The sequence below is a fragment of the Pterocles gutturalis genome, unplaced genomic scaffold, assembly GCF_000699245.1.
Source record: "Pterocles gutturalis isolate BGI_N339 unplaced genomic scaffold, ASM69924v1 scaffold13830, whole genome shotgun sequence".
Classification (NCBI taxonomy): Eukaryota; Metazoa; Chordata; class Aves; order Pterocliformes; family Pteroclidae; genus Pterocles; species Pterocles gutturalis.
Window position 1 is genome coordinate 632 of NW_010138415.1, and position 11,086 is coordinate 11,717.

The following is an 11,086-nucleotide window of genomic DNA, read 5'->3' on the forward strand; positions in this document are numbered from 1 at the left end:
AGGTATCGCTGCTGTATTTGAAGGCTTTTTGCAGAGGTTGAAACACTTTACCTCTACATAGTCTTGTATAATTCAATAGCACATTTCAGGAGAGGATGATATGTGTGACATCCCATAAACCATGTTTGTGTGGCTATCCCTAAACATAACACATAAGAGTCTTCAAAGGGAATGTTTACTGCCTTGCTAATTTGGCAGCATCATAAAATTCTGTGACCTTATTGTTGTTTCTTTTAAACCTACTGCATAGCTAATTCTGTATTTTCCAGACACAATGGAGGAAGCAAAAGAAGTGGCAGCATATTGCTCAAGTCACGTGACTGGAGAAAAACTGGGTATTTGCACAAGCAGTGGTAGGTGGAGAACATGTTGGGATATGTTCTTCCTGGTGTATCCCTTATTGTAAGTTAAGACAGTTCAGATCGGTAGACCTCCTGAACCTGCTTTATATTGTGTTCTGTGTACTTGTTTCGTTGCATGGGCTGCTGTTGCCAATCTCAAAAGCCTTCTCAAGAGCTTGTGGAGCATTGGTGCTAGAGCATGTGTAGTAGAAACATGATGTCATCATTCTCTCTTCTATATATCTAATCTGAGCTCCTCTCTTTTCCTTATCTGTCTGCTGTGGATTCAATTAATGTTCAGTGTATATGTTAGCTAATAGGAAAACTAATATTTCTTGCTGGCTCCCGTTACTGACCTGTGGTGATCTGAACTGGAAAAGAACTGACTGATAGGACAGCTGCATTGTCATATAGCTCTAGATTATATATTCCTACATTCCTACTCTTCTTGATTGGAGGCTGCTGATACCCTTTCCCACAGCCAGCTCCCTAGTTCCTATTATGGATGCTTAGAAGTTAGCATTGAAATATTTCATTATATTTGGGCATCTCTTGCAATTATGATCATATTCACAGCTGTACCTTCAATTTATTTGACCTAAACCATGTTTTTATTATTTTAATTATTTAAATTTGGTAGCTAAAACTTTTTGCCATGTGACATCAGCTGCACTAAATTGTCAAAGCATAATGCAATGATTTTTATTGCAAATCCCCACTGTGACAAAATCCTTGTTGTTATATTTTCAGACTTTCCTCTTCTGACTGATGAAAAGTTTGATTTTGACCTTTCACTCTCTCCAGCGAGGTATGTGAAGGGTCTACAGGTAAATATACCTTTAAAATGGATACATGTAAGGTGCTGGTCTGACTTATTTTTCTTTATAGTGCATCTGAAGATGAAGTTTTTGTTGGACCTTTGGGACACAAAGAAAAATGTATTTCTGTCAATATTGAAGCAAAACAAAGTGCTGAAAAAAAGGGCGTGCCTCCTGATGATAAACTCACATGGAGCCCACTTACAGGAGACAAATTTGTGGAAATTTTCAAAGAGGCTCGTTTGTTAGCACTGCAAATAGAGACTGGAAGTAAAAATGAAGAGTCTAAAATAAACCAATCAGAAGAACAGGAAAACAAGACTATAGAAAAATTTGTTGAGGACTCAAACTCAAAATTGAAAATACTGGGAAACCAAAATTTAGGGAGAAGTCCCAGGGCTGTTAAAAGGGAGACATACTGTGTGTGGGATAGCCCAGCATGTCAGCTGCCACCTTGTTTTCAGAAGGAATCGGATAAACTTTTGTCAGATGACAAAACATATGCTCTTCATACTCCTCCAGACAGAAGCCCTGATAAAATTCATGGATCTCCTACAAAAAATGACAGTTCACATCTGACACAAGAACTGAAACCTAAGGAAAGAAATACAAAGGTGACAGGCAAACTGCCACTGGCAAAACCTTCATCTACTCTTGGAAAAAGCAATTTGTTGACTATTGAAAAGGTAAAGACAGCTTCTGGGCAGCAATGTTTTCTTTAAACATGGCCTTCGTGTGTTTTAGGAATGTTTAAACTGTCTACAAGCTTTTATTTTTAAAAGTTAATTTTAATCTTCTGATGTTTCTCTACCTTATAAGAACCTTAGGCAGGAAACATTATTATCTATAAAAAAGAAAAGTCAGGGCAGATACTATGGTATAGGAGCCAACTAGTTTGTTATGACAATGTAGAGCATCTGCAGGCAAATTTAATTGTATTCTAGTTTTGTGGATGCTATCATTCCTGGCTTTTTTTTGAACAGTGTTGTTTTGTAAAATTACTTCACTGTTCTTAGTGATTTAATGTGCAAAAATGGCTTAGTTTACTACTAACTCCCGTCAATGGAGCAGGGAGGGGGGGGGAACCCCGCAATTATTTTTATAGGACAGGAAAACCTTTTAGCTCTGGTTCTGTCTACAACTTGTCTCAATTGTAAAAAGCACTGATTAATGATATTGCTTTTAGGACGTGGCTATGTGGCCAACTGAAAATCTGTTTTAGGATAGCAAGGAAATACTTGTGTTAGTGACCTTGTGTGAGCAAATCCCAGTCTCTACACAGAAAAACTTCAGAATTTTATTGCTCTACACCTTATGGCTTAGGCTCCAGTATGTATTGCAGATTTTATTGAAAATGTGATATTGGTTCCTTGGGAACCATCACCTTTAGAAAACAGGGGACCCTTTGATTCCTTTGTGGGATAAATCTATTCTTGATTTTAGGTGCTATAAGAAAAGGTACAGTCTTAATGCTTTAACTAGCCAAAGTGTACCCCACTGTCTAAATAGACAGTTTGGATGATGCAGTCTGCTATTATAATGTCTCATCTTTTGGAAAGCTAGAGTAAAGCAGAAGAATATGAATTAAATTAAGATCTCATAGTTGTAATGAACAGCTGTTACGGCATGTAGGTGAACATGATTATATGAAATTTGTGATGATCAGTTGTTGTTGCAGAACTGTCCTTTGGTTGATGCCCAATATCTGGGTTCAAGTATGTTCTAGTACTTAGCAAATATACTCACTAGACTAATCTTAAACTATATTAGTCTAAAGACTAAGGACTTGATGGAGTTCAAAGGCTTCTTCATTGGCTGTTGTCTTGGTTTCTTAACAAAATAAACTTGTCTAAAAAGCTTTCTAGTGGTTTCTAGAAACACTAGTAGCTTTTGAAATGTTGTGTTGAAATTTGCAGCCTGAACCAGGGAACCATACTACAAAAAGAGACTTGAACAGCATGGGATCATCTGAAGATCTAACTTGTGATAAATCTAGTGCTGCTTCAGATGTTTTTGAGTCTTCATTCAGTGGCAGTTCCTCAGTGCAAGACAAAAAAGCCCTTCCTGCACCCAGTAAGGTAATGCTTTGCATTCTTAATATGAAAATAATTTTAGTGCCATTCTGATAAAAAGAAAAAAACTGAGTACAGTTTACTTTTTCATTTAAAGCTATATTGTTGTGTATAATGGTTTTAAGAAAAAGTAGTCTATTCTGTAATTGATGTTGTTGAATGTGTCTTCTAAGTCTGTAACACAATCAACATGCTCAAGAGCAACTATAAATGTGTTGGATTACCTTTGTTTTTAAAACACTAGCTGCAGGTATGTGATCAGCAAGTTTCTGTAAGAAACAAAGTTTTTTGATGTGTGTAGTTAACTATACCACATGAAAAGGTTGCCATAACTTCTATGCAAGTAGAATACCTATAGCTGTCAGGAGTTACCTTGAAGCTTTAGACACCTCCTTCCATGCTGCATGCCACTTTGCTGAATCACAGTGGTTGATGTTGGAAGGGACCTCTGGAGGCCATCTGGTCCAATCCCTTGCTCGAGCAGGGCCACCTACAGTCAGTTGACCACGACCAAGTCTAGATGGCTTTTGAATATCTCCAAGGATGGAGACTCCACAGCCTTTCTGGGCAACCTGTGCCAGTGCTCAGTGACCCTCATAGTAAAAGTGTTTCCTGATATTCAGAGGTAGAACCTTCTGTGTTTTGGTCTGTGCCTGTTGCCTCTGGTCCTGTCATTGGGCACTACTGGACACTGTCCTTTCAGATATTTGTATTGAGCCTTCTCTTCTCTAGGCTGAACAGTCTCAGCTCTCTAAACCTTTCCTCAGGTGGGAGATGCTTCAGTCCCTTAATCATCTTAGTGGCCCTTGGCTGGATTCTTACCAGTAGCTATGAATTGCTCTCATACTGGGGAGCCTGGAACTGGACCCATCATTCCAGCTGTGGCCTCCCCAGTGGTGAGCAGAGGGGAAGGATCACCTCCCTTGACCTGCTGGCAATGGTCCTCCTAATGCAGCCCAGAATACTGTCAGCATTCTTTGCTGCAAGGGCACGTTGCTGGCTCATGTTCAGCTTGTCCACTAGCACTCCCAAGGGCCTTTTTCTGCACAGTTGCTTTCCAGCTGGTTGGTGCCAGCATGTACTGGTGCCTGGGGTTACTCCTTTTATTCTTTAATCCCTTTTAAGTCCATACTCAAGTTTGTGGCAGGAATAAAAATAACAGTTCACCTCCTGGATCTGATGTTCCAGTTCTGTGTAATAACACAAATATAATTAACTGTTTCCAAGAAAATTCACTTTTTAAACTGTATACTGGAGGAAGGAACTTCTTTTAAATTCACAAATAAAAATAAGTATAATACCAAGAAAAAAAGCATTGCAAAATAATGTGTTAAATGTTGTTTTTGCTTTTGAATAAGCTATATTCTCTGATTCAGCCTGGCTTAAAGAAGATAACACATCTGAAACTTCCTGGTGTTGCCAGCGGTCCCACCAGAAAGAGTACTTCATCATCATCTTTGTCATGGGTTTCCAGTGTGAGCTCAAGTCTGAATTCAAGTTTACCCATTTCTCCCATAGGAAAAAATGGTAATTGCTCCTACTACAGATTTGTGCCAAAAGTCAATATTGAAGTAGCTAAGTATGTCTAGGACTATGGGTTTGCATGTATTTTAATGGTGTCCAGTACATACAAACAGTAAGAAATGTTTTGAATGGAGAATAAAATGTTGTAGGCTAGCCCAATAAATCCTTGCGGACTAAAGATAAATCTTAAGACTTCTATAACTTGTGAAAAGATTCATGTAAGCATGATGCATACATGTGAGGGTCTGACATAGCTAGAAAGTAAGCAGTGCCTCAGGAAACATGTTCTTTTTGTATATGATCTTCTCTATTACAGCCCAGTACATGAGCTTCTAAATGCTACAGCATTGTCTGACTTGAATTAAAAAAAAGGCAAAACAAAACCAAAACACAAAGAAACAACACCCAAACTACTGAAATACGGAAGGTGGAAGGCCTAGTTCCAAGCTTCTGTAAGCCTAATAGATGAGCTTTACTCAAGCAGATTGAAAAAAATCTGGGGAGATAACTGAATACAGCCAAGAGGCTTAGACTATAATGAGGACATCAATTTGACCCTCTTAGTAAGCCTTAAAAGATCAGTCTCCTAAAATACTGACAGATGTAAGTGCCACAGTTCTTGTAGATCTATCAAATTTTGTTTTGTGCTTTGTGTCTGGATGGATAATAATGTATCAGTAAAAGTTAAAGCTTAATAAGAATTATTTTGTATGCTAGAAGTGTCTACTCAAGATTTGTCCTATTAATGAAAGTAACCTACAGACTAAAAGAACCATACATAAAATTGAGAAAAGCACTTGTGGGGTAGTTCAGCCTGTGGTGTTAATCAGCATAACTTGAACTATTGCCTTGAATGCCTGCTTCAGGGAACAGAGCCAGCTATGCTGGGAGAAAATCTTGAAAGTGTAACTTGAATCTGCAAGATGTTTTGGCATTCCTCGAATAATATTTTCTGACTTGATTGCAGTAATTCAGGAATTTGGTGAGGAGACTTTCTAAAAGAGACAAAATTGCTGGAAAATTCAGGGAGTAAGTTTTCTGTAGTTGTATGTATTCTTAAACTTTAATTGTTTGAACATAAATTTAAATGCTGTCAATTGCTGTTTTTCTTTCTTATGTGAATGTAATTATTCTGCTTAGTCAAAAACTTAGCAGTAAGTGATGATTCAGAAGTATAACTTAGCTTTCTATTTCAGGAAAATCAAGCATGTCTTCAAAAGCTGGTGTGAGTGGCTCTAAGCTTTCATCTAGCACAAGCAGGCTGGCCCTTGTCAGACCTACCAGAGTGTCATCTCTACAGGCTGTCAATACTGAGAAATCCAGGAAGCAAGCAAGATCAGCTAGTACTCCCAAAGTATCTAGTGCTGTAAGCTTTGCTAAATCTTCAGCTTCTGCAACACCATCTGAGGCAGCAAGCAGTGGAATTCAGAAGCTGAGCTCTGTTCCCAGTCTGCAGAACCTATGTCAGCAGAGTAAGGATGGAAGTGCAACAAAAGCAAGCCTGTGTCCAAAGCCCAAGGCTAGAGTTTTCTCTGTTCCTACAAGTCAAACTAAGGTTCCAGTGAAGACTGGAGGTAAGCACATACTTTGCATGGCCTGTCTTCTAGCTTGGCTATGAAAAGCAAATGTTACCTTGAATGCTTGTTCTTTGTTTCATTATACTTCTGTCTCCCTCTTGGAAAGAATTAGTATTTTAACTGAAAGGTATCTGTTGTTAAAAAAAAATGAATGTGGATAGCAATTAACAGAACTTTTTCTCTTTAGATACGCCATCAAACAAACCAGCACCAAAAGCAACACCATCTCTTGGCTTAACATTTTGTGGCACATTTGGAAGGTAGGGCTTAACTGAAAATTGAATGTACTGAGGCATACTTCTCAGAATGCAAAGTGGTTCAGTGTTGCAACAATCTTTAAAAGTTCTAACTTGTCTAGTCCCTTGAGACCCCGATGTTACCTGTGTTAAGGCCTATGGGAATTGATTTAAAAACAAAACAAACCCATACCAAAACTAACCCAAACATACCCCCCCTTCAGAAGAAGGGAGTTTTCTTTGCAGTGCTAAATAGAGTAATTAATAAAATAATTCTTATTAAGTAAAGCCCTTACTACATTGTGATCATCAACTTTATGATTACCATTCCCTTACTGACCAAAGGACAACTGATTTCTATTGTTTGCTAGAGTAGTTTGAATAAAACTGTTTCTAGAAGCTTTTGGCTAATGCACGTTCTTTTTTTAGTGCCATGGCAGTCAGCACTCCTGTGAAAGCCTCAGAAGATGGGATCTTTCAGAATTGTCTTCCTGAGAGGGCAGTCTCCATGACTCCTGCCAGCCTGAAACGGTCTGGTTTACCTACACCTGTTCGTCGTATCTCAGGATTTCCAGCAGTGACTCCTAAAACTGCACCAAGAATGGCATTTTCTCCACATCCTGCATCTGTTGGCCAAAGTTCCAGCTTTTGTACCAAAAAGACTCTTGCAGCTGGGTAAGACAGAAACCTCCATATATGAAATGAGCGTTGTAGGCAGACTGCTTCTAAATGAATTTTAATCATGACTTTCAGGTTTCAAGGACATCTGCTAAATGTTAGAATAAAGCATTTGAACACGGGTACTGTATACACCTAATAAAGATTTATATCTTGTGACTAGTAAAATACTAAAGCCTTACTGAGATGAGTCAATATCTAACATTAAAGAGTTGTCATCTCTAATAGGGGGCTATTTGAGCTAGCAAACAACTTAAGACTTGTGTCAGATGGTGTGACTGAAAACAGATTTAGCATTGGTGTTATTTTGCTATTGCCTTCTGATGAAGGGAAGTAGATAGTTAAAATATGTATTACTCTTTACTTTGTTTTATACTGTTGCCAATGCTTCTGTAAAATTACTTTGTTAAAGCATCTGTCAAAAAGCCAAGGATTTAGTGGACTGAACTTGTTTCTGAGCAGGTTTACCTATGTATCATTTGAAATAATTGCTTGCAGAAAGAGTGAATCCTACACTGTTGTTAATTACCTTTGTTTTCTGTGAAAATAGCGTTTCCTTCTTCATATTATCAGCCCAATATCTTCTCACAAGTGCTATAGATGTGTATGCAGGAGATGAACAGTATTAAAGCAGGAAAGAAGATTCTTCCTATATGTCATGTTACTTAGGCTTGTCTAGGAAACAATTGCTTTAGCATATTAGTCAAATTGCAACCCCTGGTCCTTCAGCTGATGTCAGTACTTCCTCTCAGCAGGGACTGAAGTGTGTTGCTCCGTGATATGAAATATCAGTACTTGTTTGCTAGTTGTTTCTTCAAAGTCTAAAAAACCAAAATCCCACGTATGAAGTTTAGGCTGCATGTGTATGTCAATGTAAGATTAAATTCATCACCATCCTGAAGTCACTAGCTCTTTTTTTTTGCATGGGTAGGCTATAAATTTATGCAGCATTAAATATCTTGTATTTGGCAGGGAAGCCTTTCGGTTATTAAATCTTGGGGGGGAGGAGAGGGGGGAAGAAAAGGAGGTTAGGTACTTTAGTAGTTCAGGCTGATTAAAAAAACTCAGTTATTGTCAATGCTTTTTTCTCTAGTCCTAAACAGTCAAAAGAGAGTAAGACACAGGTATCTTCTTCAGAAGATGATATATCTCCTCCACCTGTGCTACCTCTTGCACTTAACTTCTCACCAGAAAAAACTGCTGCAGAAGTAGTAGGAAATGAATTAAAAGAGGCTGAAGTACCAAATCAGCTGGCTGAAGAGAAACAAACTGAGGTAAGAAATGAAAATACATTTTTCTGCGGAACTACTAAGTAAACTGCTTGAAAATTATTTTGAGATGAGGGATAAGTAGGAAAAACAGTTCAGTACACATGATGTTAAAATGGGTTAACTCTTAAGTATGTGCACCCTCTAGTGCCTATTTTGAGCATTGAACATCTGTTCAGTGTTTCCATTAAGTTTGTTCCCATCTCAAAGCTTGAATGGTCAAATACTTGCAGATTTCATATTAAGTTTCCACTTCTGGATAAGTGCTGTGAAATCCTTGTGGATTTGATTGGAAAAGCACTGTCCTATTGCAGCCCCAAAGCCCTTTTAAAAAAAAAAAAAAATGCACTGCTGTAGCTAAATTCAATCACCTAACAGCAATGCGAATCTGCGTAAAATGAGTGAGGATTAGACCCCAAAGCCCATGCAGCAGTAAAATTAGTTAAGTGTCATGTACTTAGTCTGGTGAACACTATTCACCTCTCCCAAGGATCTACTGGCTTTGTGTTAAATGCTGGCACTCCACAGGCAGTAAGGACTAAACTGATAGTTCTGAAATATTAACCTGTCAAAGTGGATATTGATTTACATAATATCCAGGTGTAGATTAATTACTTCATGTTACTGCATCAGTATTTTCCTTGTTAGCTTGCTTGATGACACAAAGTATCTGTTACAGAATTGCTTAGCCCATGAGTAGAGTAGTTAAACTGGACAAAAGTGTAACGGAAGTTTGGAGCTCTACAGCATGGTTTCTATGGCTAAATAACATTGCACAATAATTGTAGTCAAGTCATTTAAATATTAAGAGTTTTTACTCTTCTGCTTTAAATTTCATTAAACTCTGCTTTTAAGTGAAAAATTGTTTTATGCTTCAAGGAGCTCTTTTGCTTTGTCTCACTGCATTTTCTGTATTTGTGATGCTAACCATTGGCTGAGGTTTTTACACTGTGTGCAAACAGTCCTGCAAGAAAAGTACCCAACCTGTAAATTAAGCCTGTCCTGTGATTGTACGAGCTAAATTGACTGCCTAAATGTTTATGAAGGAAGCATGGAGAACAGAGGGGAAAAACCTGAACTATTTTTTTTTAAGGCCTTACTGGTAGATATTGGAGTAGACCAATCTCTCCCACAAACTTTGGAATGTGAAAGTAGACCTCTGATTGACCTTTCCAATACTCCTGAAGTGAATAAGATTACACCTCTAAAGCCTGCATTCTCAGTGCAGGCAAAGGTAAGTTACATTAAAATCTTCTGATGCAAATATGCTAGCAGAAAAATGTCAACTGCCTCCATATACTTGTCTGCAGAGCAGCTTCACAATGCTGTAAGAACTATTTAATAGTAACTCAATATGTTCAATATGATACTACAAACAAAGGTGCTCTTAAGTAAAGAGAACATGTTTAAAATCTGTGTTCTAAATTACAGCTCAGTGAGCAATCTGCAAATAGCAAGAGGATGGAGAAAGAAATGCTTAAAGCAGTTGTTAAAGAATGAAACCGTTCTGAAGCAGGAAGTGAATGCTGTCTTCAGTAGAGTAGGCGTGCTAACTTTTTTCCTTTTCTTAGAAATTTTCAGTTCTTGGCAGCAGGAGCTCATTTTCACCAAAAAAAGCAGGGCTGTCCCTCCTGTTTAACTCCTCCTAATCCCTTCCATTGTTGAAAGATGTGCATTGGAATCTACTCTAAATTTGACAAGCATTTCTAGGCAACTGTTTTTTGTACACTAGTGGCTTGAAGGTAGATACCTTTCGATATGGTCAGATGAACAGTGGTAACTATGAGGATGTAGCCTTTGATGACATTAGATGTAGTTGGGATCAATTTAATATCAGGTCCCTCAAAGTATCTCAAAAGAGGATCACAGAAGTCTGACTTCTGGGGGCATGTTCAGAGGAGTTCAGGAGTGCTCTGCACTGTGTGGATGACAGTGTCACTTGACTACGCATAGCAGTGAAACTTAGAAAAGCCTTTTAGGCTTTTATGGTGAGTACGGGCAGTAACCACCTTGTGAGAAGCTTGTGCTTGTCTAAGAATGAGCTAGATGTTTAAAAACCTGAACCTAAAAGCTTGAGTGTGGTGCTTGTATCTGTTTTCTGGATACTAATAGGAATCCTAAACAAAAAAGTACATGAAAGACTATGTTAATAGTTAATATTGCTGCTAGTAGTTATGGACAACAGCTGACCACAATAGCTAAATTTTGTTTTTCTTTCAGCTAATTGATTTGAGTTCACCTCTTATCACTCTGAGTCCTGATGTAAACAAAGAAAATCTGGATTCCCCGCTACTCAAGTTCTGAACTTGAGTTGAAATGAAGAATTCTTGGCATCTGTGATCTTTAAAGTGTTTAATGTTACTCTTCACTTATACCATTTTTTTGAAGATGGCTATAGATTATCTGATGAACTGCATTAGCACAATAGAATTCCAAAAGTCTTGATATAGTCAAACTGAGTCTGGTTAGTGGTTTTGTTCATGGATGTGCTGCAATGGATGTATTTAAACTGTGTTGCTCCAAGGCAAAAAAAGGGATATTCTCTGTATTGGAAGCCTGTTTCTATTTCCTA

General features: G+C 38.0%; 1 protein-coding gene across 1 annotated transcript; it reads left to right on the forward strand.

The window, feature by feature from the left end:
- Positions 1–274: 274 nt before the first annotated feature.
- GTSE1 (G-2 and S-phase expressed 1) lies at positions 275–10,818 on the forward strand. Its single transcript, XM_010083000.1, has 11 exons — positions 275–353; positions 1,092–1,149; positions 1,230–1,870; positions 3,086–3,237; positions 4,608–4,758; positions 5,952–6,329; positions 6,520–6,592; positions 6,998–7,243; positions 8,340–8,520; positions 9,608–9,748; positions 10,735–10,818. The coding sequence occupies exons 1-11, from the start codon at positions 275–277 to the stop codon at positions 10,816–10,818; spliced, it is 2,184 nt and encodes a 727-aa protein (XP_010081302.1).
- The last annotated feature ends 268 nt before the right edge of the window (positions 10,819–11,086 follow it).

What these genes read in the sequence shown, in the direction of transcription:
- GTSE1 (XM_010083000.1), top strand. Translation starts at nt 275, where the DNA reads ATGGAGGAAGCAAAAGAAGTGGCAGCATATTGCTCAAGTCACGTGACT. An exon ending in TTCTCCCATAGGAAAAAATG is followed by an intron (nt 4,759 to 5,951) that starts GTAATTGCTCCT and finishes TTTCTATTTCAG; the next exon opens with GAAAATCAAGCATGTCTTCA. An exon ending in TTTTGTGGCACATTTGGAAG is followed by an intron (nt 6,593 to 6,997) that starts GTAGGGCTTAAC and finishes TTCTTTTTTTAG; the next exon opens with TGCCATGGCAGTCAGCACTC.